The sequence below is a fragment of the Salvelinus fontinalis genome, chromosome 16 (assembly GCF_029448725.1).
Source record: "Salvelinus fontinalis isolate EN_2023a chromosome 16, ASM2944872v1, whole genome shotgun sequence".
Taxonomy (NCBI): Eukaryota; Metazoa; Chordata; class Actinopteri; order Salmoniformes; family Salmonidae; genus Salvelinus; species Salvelinus fontinalis.
Window position 1 is genome coordinate 46,260,404 of NC_074680.1, and position 19,611 is coordinate 46,280,014.

Genomic DNA, 19,611 nt, shown 5'->3' on the forward strand with positions numbered 1-19,611 from the left:
ACCTCAGCACTATACCAACTAACCCTACAGCCATTAAAACCTCACCAGTATACCAACTAACCCTGCACCAATTAAAACCTCCCCACTATACCAACTAACCCTACACCCATTAAAACCTCCCCACTATACCAACTAACCCTACACTGTAACGGCGTTCCTCTCTCTCTTCATAAGAGGAGGTGTAGTGATCGAGCCAAGGCGCAGCGGGTTGTGAAAACATGAGTTTTATTTATAAGACAAAACAAAACAAACTATACTTGAATAAGCTAACAAAATAACAAAACGAAAATAGACAGACTAGTACGACGAACTGACATAACACACGCAGAACGAACGAACGAACAAGTACTTACTACAAAAACGCACGAACAAACCGAAACAATCCCGTATGGTGTAACATCGACACAGACACAGGAGACAATCACCCACAAACAAACAGTGAGAACACCCTACCTAAATATGACTCTTAATTAGAGGAGAACGCAAAACACCTGCCTCTAATTAAGAGCCATACCAGGTAACCAAAACCAACATAGAAACAGATAACATAGACTGCCCACCCAAAACACATGCCCTGACCTAAACACATACAAAAACAACATAAAACAGGTCAGGACCGTTACATACACCCATTTAAATCTCACCACGATACCAACTAACCCTGCACCCATTAAAACCTCACCACTATACCAACTAACCCTGCACCCATTAAAACCTCACCACTATACCAACTAACCCTACACCCATTAAAACCTCAGCACTATACCAACTAACCCTACACCCATTAAAACCTCACCACTATACCAACTAACCCTACACCCATTAAAACCTCAGCACTATACCAACTAACCCTACAGCCATTAAAACCTCACCACTATACCAACTAACCCTACACCCATTAAAACCTCACCACTATACCAACTAACCCTACAGCCATTAAAACCTCAGCACTATACCAACTAACCCTACAGCCATTAAAACCTCAGCACTACACCAACTAACCCTACACCCATTAAAACCTCCCTCACCACTATACCAACTAACCCTACAGCCATTAAAACCTCTATACCAACTAACCCTACACCCATTAAAACCTCAGCACTATACAAAACTAACCCTACACCCATTAAAACCTCAGCACTATACCAACTAACCCTACACCCATTAAAACCTCACCACTCTACCAACTAACCCTATACCCATTAAAACCTCACCACTATACCAACTAACCCTACACCCATTAAAACCTCAGCACTATACCAACTAACCCTACACCCATTAAAACCTCACCACTATACCAACTAACCCTACACCCATTAAAACCTCAGCACTATACCAACTAACCCTACACCCATTAAAACCTCAGCACTATACCAACTAACCCTACACCCATTAAAACCTCACCACTATACCAACTAACCCTGTACCCATTTAAACCTCAGCACTATACCAACTAACCCTACAGCCATTAAAACCTCACCACTATACCAACTAACCCTACACCCATTAAAACCTCCCTCACCACTATACCAACTAACCCTACAGCCATTAAAACCTCTATACCAACTAACCCTACACCCATTAAAACCTCAGCACTATACCAACTAACCCTACACCCATTAAAACCTCACCACTCTACCAACTAACCCTATACCCATTAAAACCTCACCACTATACCAACTAACCCTACACCCATTAAAACCTCACCACTATACCAACTAACCCTACACCCATTAAAACCTCACCACTATACCAACTAACCCTACACCCATTAAAACCTCAGCACTATACCAACTAACCCTACACCCATTAAAACCTCAGCACTATACCAACTAACCCTACACCCATTAAAACCTCACCACTATACCAACTAACCCTGTACCCATTTAAACCTCAGCACTATACCAACTAACCCTACAGCCATTAAAACCTCACCACTATACCAACTAACCCTACACCCATTAAAACCTCACCACTATACCAACTAACCCTACACCCATTAAAACCTCTATACCAACTAACCCTACAGCCATTAAAACCTCCCTCACCACTATACCAACTAACCCTACACCCATTAAAACCTCAGCACTATACCAACTAACCCTACAGCCATTAAAACCTCACCACTATACCAACTAACCCTACACCCATTAAAACCTCAGCACTATACCAACTAACCCTACACCCATTAAAACTTAAGCACTACACCAACTAACCCTACACCCATTAAAACCTCACCACTATACCAACTAACCCTGCACCCATTAAAACCTCACCACTATACCAACTAACCCTACACCCATTAAAACCTCAGCACTATACCAACTAACCCTACAGCCATTAAAACCTCACCACTACACCAACTAACCCTTCACCCATTAAAACCTCACCAGTATACCAACTAACCCTACAGCCATTAAAACCTCACCACTATACCAAGTAACCCTGACCCATTAAAACCTCAGCACTATACCAACTAACCCTGCACCCATTAAAACCTCACTACTATACCAACTAACCCTACACCCATTAAAACCTCACCACTATACCAACTAACCCTACACCCATTAAAACCTCACCACTATACCAACTAACCCTGCACCCATTAAAACCTCACCACTATACCAACTAACCATGCACCCATTAAAACCTCACCACTATACCAACTAACCCTACACCCATTAAAACCTCACCACTATACCAACTAACCCTGCACCCATTAAAACCTCAGCACTATACCAACTAACCCTACACCCATTAAAACCTCACCACAACACCAACTAACCCTACACCCATTAAAACCTCTATACCAACTAACCCTACACCCATTAAAACCTCAGCACTATACCAACTAACCCTACACCCATTAAAACCTCTATACCAACTAACCCTACACCCATTAAAACCTCCCTCACCACTATACCAACTAACCCTACACCCATTAAAACCTCTATACCAACTAACCCTGCACCCATTAAAACCTCAGCACTATACCAACTAACCCTACACCCATTAAAACCTCTATACCAACTAACCCTACACCCATTAAAACCTCTATACCAACTAACCCTACACCCATTAAAACCTCTATACCAACTAACCCTACACCCATTAAAACCTCAGCACTATACCAACTAACCCTGCACCCATTAAAACCTCTATACCAACTAACCCTACACCCATTAAAACCTCCCCACTATACCAACTAACCCTACACCCATTAAAACCTCAGCACTATACCAACTAACCATGCACCCATTAAAACCTCACCACTACACCAACTAACCCTACACCCATTAAAACCTCTATACCAACTAACCCTACACCCATTAAAACCTCAGCACTATACCAACTAACCCTACACCCATAAAACCTCTATACCAACTAACCCTGACCCATTAAAACCTCACCTTACTACTATACCAACTAACCCTACACCCATTAAAACCTCATCACTATTCCACTACTTGGCCTTATCTGATCCTAAACCAGGCCGGCAGCCTGGGAGGTCGTGACACTAGTGGTACGCGGGTCAGCTGTTTGTTCACCCATCCGCAACCGCCAGAATATTCACTATGTATACAAAAGTATGTGGACACCCCTTCAAATTAGTGGATTCGGTTATTTCAGCCACACCCGTTGCTGACATGTGTATACAGTGCATTCGGGAAAGTATTCAGACCCCTTGACTTTTTCCACATTTTGTTACAAATGTATTACAAATAAAAAAACATACCTTATTTACATAAGTATTCAGACCCTTTGCTATGAGACTTGAAATTGAGCTCATGTGCATCCTGTTTCCATTGATCATCCTGGAGATGTTTGTATAACTTGATTGGAGTCCACCTGTGGTAAATTCAATTGATTGGACATGATATGGAAAGGCACACACCTGTCTATATAAGGTCCCACAGTTGACAGTGCATGCCAGAGCAAAAACCAAGCCATGAGGTCGAAGGAATTGTCCGTAGAGCTCCGAGACTCTATTGTGTTGAGGCACAGTTCTGGGGAAGGGTGCCAAAAAAAGTCTGCAGCATTGAAGGTCCTCAAGAACACAGTGGCCTCTATTATTTTTAAATGTAAGAAGTTTGGAACCATCAATACTCTTCTTAGAGCTGGCCGCCCAGCCAAATCGGGGGAGAAGGTGACCAAGAACCCGATGGTCACTCTGACAGAGCTCCAGAGTTCCTCTGTGGAGATTGAAGAACCTTCCAGAGGGACAACCATCTCTGCAGCACTCCGCCCATCAGGCCTTTATGGTAGAGTGGCCAGACGGAACCACTCCTCAGGAAAAGGCACATGACAGCCCGCTTGGAGTTTGCCAAAAGGCACCTAAAGACTATCAGACCATGAGAAACAAGATTCTCTGGTCTGATGAAACCAAGATTGAACACTTTGGCCTGAATACCAAGCGTCACATCTGGAGGAAACCTGGCACCATCCCTACGGTGAACCATGCTGGTGGCACCATCATGCTGTGGGAATGTTTTTCAGCGGCAGGGACTGGGAGACTAGTCAGGATCAAGGGAAAGATAAACGGAGAAAATTACAAAGAGATCCTTGATAAAAACCTGCTCCAGAGCAATCAGGACCTCAGACTGGGGCGAAGGTTCACCTTCCAACAGGACAACGACCCTAAGCACACAGCTAAGACAACACAGGAGTGGCTTCAGGGACAAGTCTCTGAATGTCCTTGAGTTGCCCAACCAGCGCCCGGACTTGAACCCGATCTAACATCTCTGGAGAGATCTGCAAATAGCTGTGCAGCAACGCTCCCCATCCAACCTGACAGAACTTGAGAGGATCTGCAGAGAAGAATGGGAGAAACTCCCCAAAAACAGGTGTGCCAAGCTTGTAGCGTCATACCCAAGAAGACTCGAGGCTGTAATCGCTGACAAAAGTGCTTCAACAAAGTACTGAGTAAAGGGCCCGAATACTTATGTAACTGGGATATTTCAGTCTAAAAACCTGTTTTTTCTTTGTCATTATGAGGTATTGTGAGTAGATTGATGCGGGGGAAAAAACGATTTAAACAATTTTAGAATAAGGCTGTAACGTAATCAAATGTGGATCAAGTCAAGGGGTCTGAATACTTGCACTGTAAAATCGAGCACAGCGCCATGCAATCTCCATGGAGCTGTGCTCGAATGTAGAATGTGCCTTACTGAATAGCTCAGTGACTTTCAATGTGGCATCATCATAGGAAACCATCTTTCCAACAAGTCAGTTCGTCAAATACTGCCCTGCTGGAGCCACCCCGGTCAACTGTAAGTGCTGTTATTGTGAAGTGGAAACTTCTAGGAGCAACAACGGCTCAGCCGGGAAGTGGTAGGCCACACAAGCTCACAGAACAGGAACGCCAAGTGCTGAAGTGCGTAGCTCGTAAAAATCCTCTGTCCGCTGTTGCAACACTCACTACCGAGCTCCAAACTGCCTCTGGGAGCAACGTCAGCACAATAACTGTTGGTCGGGAGCTTCATGAAAAGGGTTTCCATGGCCGAGCAGCCTCACACAAGCCTAAGATCACCATGCGCAATGACAAACATCGGCTGGAGTGGTGTAAAGCTCACCGCCATTGGACTCTGGAGCAGTGGAAACACGTTCTCTGGAGTGCTGAATCACGCTTCACCAACTGCCAGTCTGACATACAAATCTGGGTTTGGCGGATGCCAGGTAAATGCTACCTGCCCGGTTCCATAGTGCCAACTGTAAAGTTTGGTGGAGGAGTAATAAAGGTCTGGGGCTGTTTTTCATGGTTCGGGCTAGGTTCCTTAGTTCTAGTGAAGGGATATCTTAATGCTACAGCATACAATGACATTCTAGACAATTCTGTGCTTCCAACTTTGTAGCAACAGTTTGGGGAAGGCCCTTTTCCTGTTTCAGCATGACAATAGCCCTGTGCACAAAGCGAGATCCATATAGAAATGGTTAGTCCAGATCGATATGGAAGAACTTGACTGGCCTGCACAGAGCCCTGACCTCAACCCCATCAAACACCTTTGGGATGAATTAGAACGCAGACTGCAAGCCAGGCCTAATCCCCCAACATCAATGTCAGACCTCACTAATGCTATTTCCAAAACATTACTTTTCTGGACCTCCCTTCTCTTTATTTTCAACTCTGCATTTCGTAGCTTTTCTCTTATTGAATTAATCTCTGACATTGCCCCTTTAGCGTCCGTGGATCGATGTTAATTAACTTGTTCTGCCCATTTGGCGAATGGCGTATTTGGAGCGTTTACAGTTTGGACCTAACGTTTATGCACCATTGCCAGATAACCTAAAATAGTTAAAGAAAAACCTCAAAGTAGGCTATAGATATAAAATGCACAATAATTATACGTTGATGGATTTTTTAAAGGTATAGTTTTCTCTTTATTCAACCCACCATTTCATCCACACAATATTTAATTACCCTAAACCCGCCCCGCGTAACAGCGAGTTATGAGTCAATCCGCACATCACTACGGAACACTATCATTCAACACACTTGTTAACCTATCTGCAGTAAAATCTCGTACATCTCTGCAGCTGGCACCACAACATCTATTTTCTGTAATTTAGGTTCCATTTCTGCGGTACAGTTGATAACCATGACTATGAAGCCAAGTTTACTGAAACACATGATGTCCAGCGAACAAAACAGTATAACGCCCCACACAAATTGGAAGTCTTTCATTGACATATTTTCGCATCATTTCACACTGTACTAATTGAGTTTTACTCATATAAAGTTGAGGGAGAAAAGGTAGATTTACTTCGTTTATTCATTTTTTTTTTTTTTACTCTGCGGTAATCTTCAATTGCTGACTGGCTTCAATTCAAGAAAATGCATGTGACTCTGGAACGCACCCATTTGGTTCCACCCGATGTTTACGTCATATTCTAGGCGTGTGCAGACTATGCACTTCCTTTCAGGAGTTTTGTACAGTATTTTTAATCTCAACCTGGTACATTCTAATTGTATCTAACTATAGAATTTGTTGAAAGACGTCCCTCTTTTGTCGAGGTAACGTTGAATAATCTAGCTACCGTACTTTTGAAACATGTGTTGATTGTACTTTGATCGTTGAACATTATAAATGTGTCTAATCAGCTAGCTAGCAAACTAGCTAGCTAGTGTTTGCTAGCTAGTTAACTACGTAAGTGTACATCGAGCCACTAGCTACGCGGCTAGCTTCTAGTTTTCTGCATGTGTGCAACACTAACCAGCCTGTAATCCATCCAGTTGAATAAAAAGCTTATAGTTAGGTAGCTTGTGATAGCTAGCTAACTAGCTACTTCAGGCTGTTATATGTCAAGTTTTAGTCTATGGTGAGCTTCAGACCTAACAACTTTATTTTAACCCCATTACCTTTCAGGACATGGATTTCTCGGTGAGTTAGCAATTTTTATCAATCAAGTTTATCATCAATGTACAAGTTATTTAAGCTGGTAAATGTGTTGGTGAAGATCATGGTACCAATGAGTCTCCCTTTCTGGTATGCAGCTGGCAGATGCCATACCGGACAATGTCCCGGGCCAAGCTGAGAAAGCGAGTAACCCCAACCCAGCCGCCCCTCCGCCCACTAACCCAGGATGGCCTGGTGCAGCTCCTGGAGCCCCAACACAGCCCTCTGCTCCTGGGGGATTCCCTGGGGGCCCACAGTCTGGTCCCGGAGCCCCAGGGCAGTTCCCTGGAAGCCAAGGACCGTTCTCTTCCGGTCCCGGAGCGCCAGGGCAGTATCCTGGAGCTCCCTCTGCTCCTGGTGGGTTCCCGCCCGGACCAGGGGTACCGGGACAATACCCAGCTGGGCCCGGAGCACCTGGACAATACCCAGCTGGGCCCGGAGCACCGGGACAATACCCAGCCGGGCCCGGAGCACCTGGACAGTTCCCTGGGCAGTTCCCCCCTGGTGGAACCCCCGGTCATTTCCCTGGAGGCCCCATGCAGTACCCATCTGAACCCTTCCAGACTAGCCCCGGAGCACCCCCAGGACCCTACCCCAACGTGCCTTACCCAGGAGCCCAGCCTGGTGGGGGGATGTATGGGCCTGGAGGTCCAGGAGCTGCCTTCCCTCCTGGAGGAGGCACCTTCCCTGGGTTCCCTGGTGGGGCTTTCCCTCCAATCCCCCCTGGATCATGGAGTGCTGGGGGCGGTGGAGTTTTCCCTCCTCAGCCCGGTCACCCTGGCTCTTTCGGTCCAGGTCCCATGGGACCATACGGGGGATCAGCAGCTCCAGGAGGCATGTTGGTGAGTAAACACATGATTTTAAAACACGACGCATTGCTTGCTTGCGCATTTCTATCCTCGTCTTCCCCGCAGTGTCTCTGTCCACGCAGTGTGGCTCTATTGGAGGGTTTCTAGCCTTGTTTGACCAATCCCGATCTCACCAGCTTACACTGAGTGCAGTGGTCAGGATGGTGGATCAGACTAGGGATTTGCTGCAGGGCTTGAAAAATGCTGTTGATATTCTAGAAACTGCAATAGCATTATATTGGTCTCAGGGCTACGTTTTAGTGTCACTACTGACCACTCTGGACGTGGTAACTAATTAATAATAATTAATAATTGATTGTATTTATATGGTGATTTTCCAGTGCAGTAATTGTGGTGAAGTACTGTGGTATCTTTTAAATGTGCACTTTTACATTAGATATGTTGACAAGACAGTTTAGACCTGTTATTGTATTATTCCTGAGACACTTCCGGTAGTGCATCTGATGATGACATGTAATGTAACGTCTGTTTCAGCCGGTGCCGTACGAACTGCCTCTCCATGCTGGCATCATGTCCAGGCTGTTGATCACCATTGTAGGGGAACCCATCGTTGGAGGAGAAAGGTAGGTACTCACACACACACCATTCATCCATTAATTCATTAATCCATTCATTTATCTGTTCATTCATCGGGACAATGGCTTCATTCATCCATTCACACATTCATTCATACCCCTTATCTATAGTCAAAAGCATTGTCTTTATGTACAGTGCCTTCGGAAAGTATTCAGATCCCATGACTTTTTCCACGTTTTGTTACATTACACCCTTATCCTTAAATGGATTCAATAAAAAAAATAAAAAAACATCCTCATCAATCTACACACACTACCCCATAATGACATCACCATACCCCATAATGACATCACCATACCCCATAATGACATCACCATACCCCATAATGACATCACCATACCCCATAATGACATCACCATACCCCATAATGACATCACCATACCCCATAATGACAAAGTGAAAACCGGTTTTTAGAAATGTTTGCAAATGTATTAAAAGTAAATAAACAGAAATACCTTATTTACATAAGTATTCAGACCCTTTGCTATGAGACTCGAAATTGAGCACAGATGCATCCTGTTTCCATTGATTATCCTTGAGATGTTTCTACAACTTGATTGGAGTCCACCTGTGGTAAATTATATTTATTGGAGCAAAAACCAAGCCACGGGGTCAAAGGAATTGTCCGTAGAGTTCCGAGACAACCTGATGGTCACTCTGACAGAGCTCCAGAGTTCCTCTGTGGAGATGGGAGAACCTTCCAGAAGGACAACCATCTCTGCAGCACTCCACCTATCAGGTATTTAAGGTAGAGTGGCCAGAGAGAAGCCACTCCTCAGTAAAAAGCACATGACAGCCTGCTTGGAGTTTGCCAAAAGTCACCTAAAGACTCTCAGACCATGAGAAAAAAGATTCTCTGGTCTGATGAAACCAAGATTGAACTCTTTGGCCTGAATGCCAAGCGTCAAGTCTGAAGGAAACCTGGCACCATTCCTACGGTGAAGCATGGTGGTGGCAGCATCATGCTGTGGGGATATTTTTCAGCGGCAGGGACTAGTCAGGATCGAGGGGAAAGATGAACGGAGCAAAGTACAGAGAGATCCTTGATAAAAACCTGCTCCAGAGCACTCAGGACCTCAGACGGGGGTGATGGTTCACCTTCCAACAAGACAACGACCCTAAGCACACAGCCAAGACAATGCAGGAGTGGCTTCAGGACAAGTCTCTGAATGTCCTTGAGTGGCCGAGCCAGAGCCTGGACTTGAACCCGATCAAACATCTCTGGAGAGACCTGAAATAGCTGTGCAGCAAAGCTCCCCATCCAACCTGACAGAGCTTGAGAGGATCTGCAGAGAAGAATGGGTGAAACTCCCCAAATACAGGTGTGCCAAGCTTGTCGCGTCATACCCAAGAAGACTCGAGGCTGTAATTGCTGCCAAAGGTGCTTCAACAAAGTGCTGAGCAAAGTGTCTGAATACTTATGTAACTGATATTTCAGTTTTTTTTATTTGATAAATTAGCTAAGATGTCTTAACCTGTTTTTGCTTTATCATTATGGGGTATTGTGGTGTCATTATGGAGTATTGTGATGTCATTATGGAGTATTGTGATGTCATTATGGAGTATTATGATGTCATTATGGGGTATTGTGTGTAGATTGATCGGGGGGAAAAAATATTTAATCTGTTTTAGAATAAGGCTGTAACGTATCAAAATGTGGAAAAAGTCAAGGGGTCTGAATACTTTTGTAGGGCGCTGTATATCCATTCATGCTCCTTATATATAGTAAAATGCATGGTCTTTATGTATATTAGTGATGATAAATGAAAACAAAGTTGTTGATTTTTTATTCCAGGTTCCATGTTGACTTTTTAAAAGAGGAAGATGAGGAGGACGACGAAGAGGTTGTGTTCCACCTCAACCCTCGTTTCTATGAACAACAGGTTGTCCGTAACTCCCACCTGGATGGGGGTTGGGGTCCTGAGGAGAGAGATGGAGGCTTCCCCTTCGTTCCTGGACAACGTTTTGAGGTACAGTAGGGTTGGGGAAGAGCAGGGTTGGGGTCCCCTGGTGTTTTGAGGTACAGTAGGGTTGGGGCAGAGCAGGGTTGGGGTCCCCTGGTGTTTTGAGGTACAGTAGGGTTGGGGCAGAGCAGGGTTGGGGTCCCCTGGTGTTTTGAGGTACAGTAGGGTTGGGGCAGAGCAGGGTTGGGGTCCCCTGGTGTTTTGAGGTACAGTAGGGTTGGGGCAGAGCAGGGTTGGGGTCCCCTGGTGTTTTGAGGTACAGTAGGGTTGGGGCAGAGCAGGGTTGGGGTCCCCTGGTGTTTTGAGGTACAGTAGGGTTGGGGCAGAGCAGGGTTGGGGTCCCCTGGTGTTTTGAGGTACAGTAGGGTTGGGGCAGAGCAGGGTTGGGGTCCCCTGGCGTTTTGAGGTACAGTAGGGTTGGGGCAGAGCAGAGTTGGGGTCCCCTTGTGTTTTGAGGTACAGTGTTGAGCAGGGTTGGGGTCCCCTGGTGTTTTGGGGTACAGTATTAAGCAGGGTTTGGGTCCCCTGGTGTTTTGAGGTACAATATTGAGCAGGGTTGGGGTCCCCTGGTGTTGTGTAATATGTGGGTAGAGAATGTCAACCATTAAACATAAAGTAGTGACATTACTTATATAGATGATGTACTGTAACCTCACCTATAGATAATCACTTACCTGTACTGTAAATTAAATTAATGACCATCTCTAATACATTTTTCTGAAAAAGATCAGTAACTATTAAAGATTGCACCTTTTTTAAGCTCTGTATTCATGTTTGAACACTAACGTTATTTAATTGCTGAGTTGTTGTTGTGCCCCCCCCCCCCCCCCCCCCCTGCAGCTGAAGGTGCTAGTCGAAGAGGACTCGTTTAAAGTAGCCGTGGATGGGAACCATATTCTGGAGTATGAGCACAGAGCCGGAGGGTTTGAAGACGTCACCCTGCTACGTGTGGTGGGGGATGTCACTCTCTACAGCGTGGCCCCGAGCATGATCTAACACTCAAGAGACTACGACTGAGTCCCAAATGGCACCCTATTCCGATAGGCTCTTGTCAAAAGTAGTGCACTACATAAGGAATAGGGTTCCATTTGTGACACGGTACCTGGTCAAAAGTAGGGCACTACGTAGGGAATAGGGTTCCATTTGTGATGTAGTTCACTTCACCTGACTGACACTGTGGCCAATGATCTGGTGGGGGGGGGCTGGGGGGGGGTGCAGCTCACATACCTCTTTTCACACTATCGTGCTGACCCAAACCAAACTGTGCTAGCTAGCATGGTTCCAGCAACTATGGCGGATGGGTAACCAGGCCCGGCTCAGTTTGGCTCGGGTTTAGCTCAGTGGTCTGAAAAGCCCTACACAGCATGTCCTATAGGCTATAGGTAAAAGAAATCTAATTATTTGACTGTGTCATTTATCGTGGTAATAATCTATACAAATGAGGACAAGGAACTTAGGCTATGTAACACTATCAGAGAAGGAGATATCTGCTTTTTAACAGCAGTTCTAGGGAAAGTAACCATATTTATTCTGCATGAAATGTCTCTAGGACAAAGGGGACGTGTCCTTTAGCATTTCACAATGTTGTCATGATGTCAGCAAAGTAGACTGTATATTGTTTTGTATGTCTATAATTACAAATTAGCCTTTCAGGGTTATGATGCATGTTGTGTGTGTGTGTGTGTGTGTGTAACCAATGGACTGAACATCCTTGTAGCGTTTTTTTGCTTTGAAACACTTTATTTTATTGCAATGCTCTTCTGCAAGGCTGAATGGACATGGCCTATAGAATATAGAAGGATAGAGAGAGCCTCTGTGTACTGTAAACTGGTCTAGTGTTCATTTAGCTAAGATCGGAACAAAAAGTGTTTAGACATTTTTCCAGTATTAATCCTCTAGGTCTCGCTGATTTTAAGGTCCGTAAATGTTATTAAGTAGTCAGAACTACAGCTAAAATGAAATGTAAACTGTAGTAGCTAAATCAATGTAACACTTTTGTAGATGTTACCAAAGACTTGAAAGTATTATTTTCAAAAATGAAGTTTTGTCAATAAAGAATGAAGAGAGCTGATACATGTTATCAATGGTTTCTTCAGCAGTGGTTCTCAGCAGTCACATATTTCTCTGCCTGAAGGACCCGCTCATGTGCAGCTGCCTAGATGCTGATCTTGGATCAGTTTGTGGATTTAACCCATTCATGGATTGGGGGGAGAGGAAGCTGATCCTAGATCTGTAACCCGAGGGGAAACCTGAGCGCTGATCATTATGCCTTGATGATATATTCAAATCAGTATTCATAAGGAATACCCCCTGTGGATAGGCCAGGGGTGTAATCATCAGTCCAAAACGTTTTTGCAATGGAAATTGTTTACTCCAAATGGAAAACGGTTTGCAATGAAAACTAGTTTCTATTGGACAAATTTAGGTAGTTCACGCCCCGTTTTGTCCATTTGGTTCTGTTTGGTTCCTAGTGAATACACCCCCGGATGAGAACCACTGGTCGACAGAAGCTGTTGTTCCTTTTCTTACGCTTCCGACACAGGGTCAATGCGCAAAATAGTACGCAGCATCATCTGGATATGTGTCTTAACAAAAGTTCAACATTCACCTTCTGCTACCCTTTCTGTCAAGCCTTCTACGCATATAGTTTGACGCATACGTTAGATAAATCCAACGTACACACCACGCAGCGTGTCATTGGGAAATGTATGTAATTCTGGTGTACAAAAATCGCTGTCGGTGTGTTAGTAGTGGTGGTTACAGTACATAACTCATAAGCTTCACTCGCATTGCACTTTTGGAAACCTCTGTTTCCTGTTTGCACTTGAACGACAGAAACATTGCTGGGTGGTTCAATCAAAGGTCATGATGATAAGTAGAGCAGTAGATTGATGAACCGTCTGGGAAGTGCAGTTCTCGTCCAACAGAGGGCAACAAACTGCAGGAGGTGGCAGGCAGCACAGACACAACTCCTGCATGAGTTCACCTTCATTTTTATAACTACCCCCCCCCCCAAAAAAACAGTTATTTATCTTGTCCTTCGGATTTCCTTACATCATGAACGGGTCAGCAAAGTATACTGCGCCTACCGTGCTGGGTATACAGTTGAAAAGAGGACCACAAGGTAAGAAAATAGCTTTCAGTCGCAACTCCCGACAGCTATCTAGCTTGCAAACTGATGGCCTGGCTAACTAGGTAGCTAGCTAACTTGCTGATAAGCTGTTGCTAGCTAGCTTAGCTGGCTGTCTTTATTAAACTTTTGCCAACTTGGTATCTAATCTGGTCATTGCAAATAGGCTGTAACTTGAACGCCACCGATATTGAGTTTTCCACCTCTAGTTACTGAGCCAAATGAGAATCGAGCTAGCAACTAGCTAGCTATGTTAGCTAACTGATAGCCCCTAAGTTACTCATTCATTTTGTCGCAATAGCATTTCTCAACTAATCAGAAGTGACAACCCGATCCCTGTAAAGTAGTATTAGCTACTACTCCTACCAATATTTTAGTCCGATTTTAGCCGTCAAAAACGGAAATGTGTGTGCTTGCAAGTCTTTGTCCCAGAACCATTTGTTCTCAAGTTTTAGCTAGTCACTTCCAGTGAAAACCGTTATGGTGATGTCATAAAATTGCATAATACCTACATGACAAGAAGCCTGATTGCATGGAAGGGCATTTTATAGGCTATTATTGGAGTGATTATGATTGTACCTTGTCCCACATAGATACTAACATTCTAATCAGAAGACTTCCCATTCAGTCCACACCTCTCCTGACCCGTCTCCAACATATACTACTTGCTGCATTACCATAGTGTTACATAGCCTTCCCCATAGAATTAGAATGATTTATATTTCTCTATGGCCTCTCCTCCTTTGAATATCCAGACAGTTATCAGTAGGCTGTTTCACTTTCACTTACTGTACCCTCTCTCTCACCCCCTCCCCCTCTCTCTCTCACTCACTCACTGCCCCTCTCTCTCTGTCTGTCTCTGTCTCTCTCTGTCTCTCTTTCACTCTCTCTTTCTGTCTCTGTCTCTCTGTCTCACTCACTGCCCCTCTCTCTCTCCCTCTCTCTCTCTCCAGGTCTAGGGTTTAACATAGTGGGAGGTCTGGACCAGCAGTATGTTCTGAATGACAGTGGGATCTATGTGGCTAAAATCAAAGAGAATGGCGCAGCAGCCCTGGATGGAAGATTACAAGAGGGAGACAAGATATTGGCGGTAACGGATAAAGATGGACTTTAAATTTTAGAGTTTGGGAAGCCGATAACCTCGTCTCCACTAGTTCAACTGCTAGAGAGCCGACTAGCCGACTGGGGAGCAGAGGGGTTAGGAGGAGGAATGTGATGTTTGAATCAATAAATGAATCAAGTAGTCTATCTGGGGAAATGTGTGTTATGCTTGAGGTTTTATCCATCTACTGCAGAAGACTCCAGTCTTATCTCTGGAAGGGATATGCTAAATTAACTTATCGGTCAACTTTAGGTCTAGTATTTGATCACAGTACTATGTATTAAGCTCTGTGATTTTATTTTCCTCTGTTTTTTTGTTTTATGTAGATAAATGGCCAAAAGCTGGAGAACCTGTCACACAGTGCTGCGGTGGAGCTCTTCAGGTCAGCAGGAGAGGATGTGCAGCTACGCGTACAGCAGAGGGTGAGTGGGGCTACGGCAGGCTCTTTTTCACTCATCTGGACCTCAATCAACATCTTAGGCAGGGTGGGTCGTGTTCATTAGGGAACATTGTAGCAAAGCGTTTTGCAATTGAAAACCCCCCCAAAAATGAGCATTTTTAGATAGCACCTACCTTCCCCGTTTCACTTTTCGTGCCTATTGAACACACTCGGATGTGTTGTAACATGTCACTTTGTTGCCAGTGAAGAAGTCTCTCTTTCCCCAACAGCCCACCATGGCCATGAATGGTCCCACCAGTTCCAGGCCTGACGGTGAATCTTCTGTCTCCTCCTTGGGAATACTTGTGGCTGTCCTGGGAGCTGCTGCAGCCGTTACTTTCCTCTACATGCGCTTCCAGCCACAACTGAAGAGGCATTTTTAAACCTATGTAACTTTATCCTCAAAGCATTTTTTTAAAGCAAAACCTAGGACTGAAAACTTTGCTGAAGGACCCCCCCCCCCCCCCCCCCCCCCAAAAAAAGAAAGAAAATATACAGTACCGGTCAAAAGTTTGGACACACCTACTCATTCAAGTTTTTTTCTCTTTATTTGTACTATTTTCTACATTGTGGAATAATAGTGAAGACATCAACTATGAAATAACATATATGGAATCATGTAGTAACCATAAGTGTTAAACAAATCTAAATATATTTGAGATTCTTCAAAGTAGTCACCCTTTGCCTTGACAGCTTTGCACACTCTTGGCATTCTCTCAACCAGCTTCACCTAGAATGCTTTCCAACAGTCTTGAAGGAGTTCCCACATATGCTGAACACTTGTTGGCTGCTTTTCCTTCACTCTGCGGTCTAACTCATCCCAAACCATCTCAATTGGGTTGAGGTCGGGGGATTGTGGAGGCCAGGTCATCTGATGCGGCACTCCATCACTCTCCTCCTTGTTCAAATTGCTCTTACGCAGCCTGGAGGTGTGTTGGGTCATTGTCCTGTTGAAAAACAAATGATAGTTCCACTAAGCGCAAACCATATGGAATGGCGTATCGCTGCAGAATGCTGTGGACGCCATGCTGGTTAAGTGTGCCTTGAATTCTTAGTAAATCAGTTTCATCAGCAGAGCACCCCCACACCATCAACACCACCTCCTCCATGCTTCACGGTGGGAACCACACATGCAGAGATCATCCGTTCACCTACTCTGTGTCTCACAAAGACACAGCAGTTGAAACCAATGATCTCACATTTGGACTCCAGACGAAAGGACCGATTTCCACCGGTCTAATGTCCATTGCTCATGTTACTTGGCCCAAGCAAGTCTCTTTTTATTATTGGTGTACTTTAGTAGTGGTTTCTTTGCAGCAATTTGACCATGAAGACCTGATTCACACAGTCTCCTCTGAACAGTTGATGTTGAGATGTGTCTGTTACTTGAACTCTCTGAAGCATTTCTTTGGGCTGCAATCTGAGGTGCAGTTAACTCTAATGAACTTATCCTCTGCAGCAGAGGTAACTCTAGGTCTTTCTTTCCTGTGGTGGTCCTCATGAGAGCCAGTTTCATCATAGCGCTTGATGATTTTTGCAGCTGCACTTGAAGAAACTTGCAAAGTTCTTGGAAGTTTTATGGATTGACTGACCATGTCTTAAAGTAATGGACTGTCATTTCCCTTTGCTTATTTGAGCTGTTCTTGCCATAATATGGACTTGGTCTTTTACCAAATAGGGCTCTCTTCTCTATAACACTCCTACCTTGTCACAACACAACCGATTGGCTCAAATGCATTAAGAAGGAAAGAAATTCCACATATACATTTTTAACACGGCGCATCTGTCAATTGAAATGCATTCCAGGTGACCTCATGAAGCTGGTTGAGAGAATGCCAAGAGTGCAAAGGGTGACTACTTTGAAGAATCTCAAATATAAAATGTATGTAGATTTTTTTTTTTTAATGTTTGGTTACTACCTGATTCCATATGTGTTATTTCATAGTTTTGATGTCTTCACTACTATTCTACAATGTTGAAAATAGTAAAAATAAAGAGAAACTCTGGAATGAGAAGGTTTGTCCAAACTTTTGACCGGTAGTGTATGTACATATTTTTGTTGTGAATATCGTCATTGCGTAACCCAAATGCTAAACTTTACTTTTTTTGCTACGGTGATAACACCGACGAGATAATGACAACTTTGTAATTGTTAAAATAAATGAAAAAGTCGTCCGCATGGCGTTCACTCTGCTGGGCAGAGCTGTGCTCCTCAGACAGAAGGACTTGGCTGACCTAAAAAGCTTATTTATCCCAAAGATATCGTTCTCCATCAGCATAGAGTTTCTAGGCAGAGGTTGAGCCTGACTCACTCAAGGGGCCTGGCTGCTCACCAGTTTCCTGTTCTTTACAGGGTCTTTTTGGAAACTGGAAGGCCATGTTGTGTTCAGTCACTCAGAGTAGCCTTTGTAACTGAACGGCGGATCTTTTTTTTGGGGGGGGGGGGGGGTCCGGTAGGCTGAGAACTCACTGGTACACTGTGTTTTGATTTGGTTAGTCCGTCTGTACAGATGCTTATTAGCTATGTGTTTTTGTTTTCATATTGTTCATGTTTTGTCCCTCCTGTGGTTAAACTCTCTCTATAATTGTACCAGAATCATTCCAGGTACAGTAGCTGTATATGTGTAAAGATAACATTTGAGCTTGTGGTGTGAGAGGTGGAACAGACTAGTCACACTGAGGCTCGTGATGGATGCTGAATCAGTGATGTTGTGAACATAGTAGCCTGGTCCCAGATCTGTTGTCTCCTCCTTCTATAGCCTGGTCCCAGATCTGTTGTCTCCTCCTTCTACAGCCTGGTCCCAGATCTGTTGTCTCTTCCTTCTATAGCCTTGTCCCAGATCTGTTGTCTCCTCCTTCTATAGCCTGGTCCCAGATCTGTTGTCTCTTCCTTCTATAGCCTGGTCCCAGATCTGTTGTCCTCCTATAGCCTGGTCCCAGATCTGCTGTCTCCTCCTTCTATAGCCTGGTCCCAGATCTGTTGTCTCCTCCTTCTATAGCCTGGTCCCAGATCTGTTGTCTCCTCCTTCTATAGCCTGGTCCCAGATCTGTTGTCTCCTCCTTCTATAGCCTGGTCCCAGATCTGTTGTCTCCTCCTTCTATAGCCTGGTCCCAGATCTGTTGTCTCCTCCTTCTATAGCCTGGTCCCAGATCTGTTGTCTCCTCCTTCTATAGCCTGGTCCCAGATCTGTTGTCTCTTCCTTCTATAGCCTGGTCCCAGATCTGTTGTCCTCCTATAGCCTGGTCCCAGATCTGCTGTCTCCTCCTTCTATAGCCTGGTCCCAGATCTGTTGTCTCCTCCTTCTATAGCCTGGTCCCAGATCTGCTGTCTCCTCCTTCTATAGCCTGGTCCCAGATCTGCTGTCTCCTCCTTCTATAGCCTGGTCCCAGATCTGTTGTCTCCTCCTTCTATAGCCTGGTCCCAGATCTGTTGTCTCCTCCTTCTATAGCCTGGTCCCAGATCTGTTGTCTCCTCCTTCTATAGCCTGGTCCCAGATCTGTTGTCTCCTCCTTCTATAGCCTGGTCCCAGATCTGTTGTCTCCTCCTTCTATAGCCTGGTCCCAGATCTGTTGTCTCCTCCTTCTATAGCCTGGTCCCAGATCTGTTGTCTCCTCCTTCTATAGCCTGGTCCCAGATCTGTTGTCTCCTCCTTCTATAGCCTGGTCCCAGATCTGTTGTCTCCTCCTTCTATAGCCTGGTCCCAGATCTGTTGTCTCCTCCTTCTATAGCCTGGTCCCAGATCTGTTGTCTCCTCCTTCTATAGCCTGGTCCCAGATCTGTTGTCTCCTCCTTCTATAGCCTGGTCCCAGATCTGTTGTCTCCTCCTTCTATAGCCTGGTCCCAGATCTGTTGTCTCCTCCTTCTATAGCCTGGTCCCAGATCTGTTGTCTCCTCCTTCTATAGCCTGGTCCCAGATCTGTTGTCTCCTCCTTCTATAGCCTGGTCCCAGATCTGTTGTCTCCTCCTTCTATAGCCTGGTCCCAGATCTGTTGTCTCCTCCTTCTATAGCCTGGTCCCAGATCTGTTGTCTCCTCCTTCTATAGCCTGGTCCCAGATCTGTTGTCTCCTCCTTCTATAGCCTGGTCCCAGATCTGTTGTCTCCTCCTTCTATAGCCTGGTCCCAGATCTGTTGTCTC

At 44.8% G+C, this 19,611-nt stretch overlaps 2 protein-coding genes across 2 annotated transcripts; both read left to right on the plus strand.

Moving 5' to 3' along the window:
- Positions 1-6,876: 6,876 nt before the first annotated feature.
- On the plus strand, positions 6,877-12,874 carry lgals3a (lectin, galactoside binding soluble 3a). Its single transcript, XM_055865555.1, has 6 exons — positions 6,877-7,012; positions 7,365-7,379; positions 7,493-8,236; positions 8,738-8,826; positions 10,635-10,809; positions 11,644-12,874. The coding sequence occupies exons 2-6, from the start codon at positions 7,368-7,370 to the stop codon at positions 11,797-11,799; spliced, it is 1,176 nt and encodes a 391-aa protein (XP_055721530.1). The 5' UTR covers positions 6,877-7,012; positions 7,365-7,367; the 3' UTR covers positions 11,800-12,874.
- Positions 12,875-13,680: 806 nt separating this feature from the next.
- LOC129813261 (synaptojanin-2-binding protein-like) lies at positions 13,681-15,937 on the plus strand. Its single transcript, XM_055865569.1, has 4 exons — positions 13,681-13,927; positions 14,887-15,023; positions 15,362-15,457; positions 15,705-15,937. Exons 1-4 carry the CDS (start codon positions 13,861-13,863, stop codon positions 15,855-15,857), a joined length of 453 nt encoding a protein of 150 aa, XP_055721544.1. The 5' UTR covers positions 13,681-13,860; the 3' UTR covers positions 15,858-15,937.
- Positions 15,938-19,611: the final 3,674 nt, after the last annotated feature.

Excerpts from the sequence above, each read along its gene's own strand:
- lgals3a (XM_055865555.1), top strand. Across the intron at positions 8,827-10,634 it reads CCCATCGTTGGAGGAGAAAG|GTTCCATGTTGACTTTTTAA; the intron begins GTAGGTACTCAC and ends TTTTTATTCCAG. Across the intron at positions 10,810-11,643 it reads TTCCTGGACAACGTTTTGAG|CTGAAGGTGCTAGTCGAAGA; the intron begins GTACAGTAGGGT and ends CCCCCCCTGCAG.
- LOC129813261 (XM_055865569.1), top strand. The coding sequence starts at position 13,861 with ATGAACGGGTCAGCAAAGTATACTGCGCCTACCGTGCTGGGTATACAG. Across the intron at positions 15,024-15,361 it reads AGGGAGACAAGATATTGGCG|ATAAATGGCCAAAAGCTGGA; the intron begins GTAACGGATAAA and ends TGTTTTATGTAG. Across the intron at positions 15,458-15,704 it reads AGCTACGCGTACAGCAGAGG|CCCACCATGGCCATGAATGG; the intron begins GTGAGTGGGGCT and ends TTTCCCCAACAG.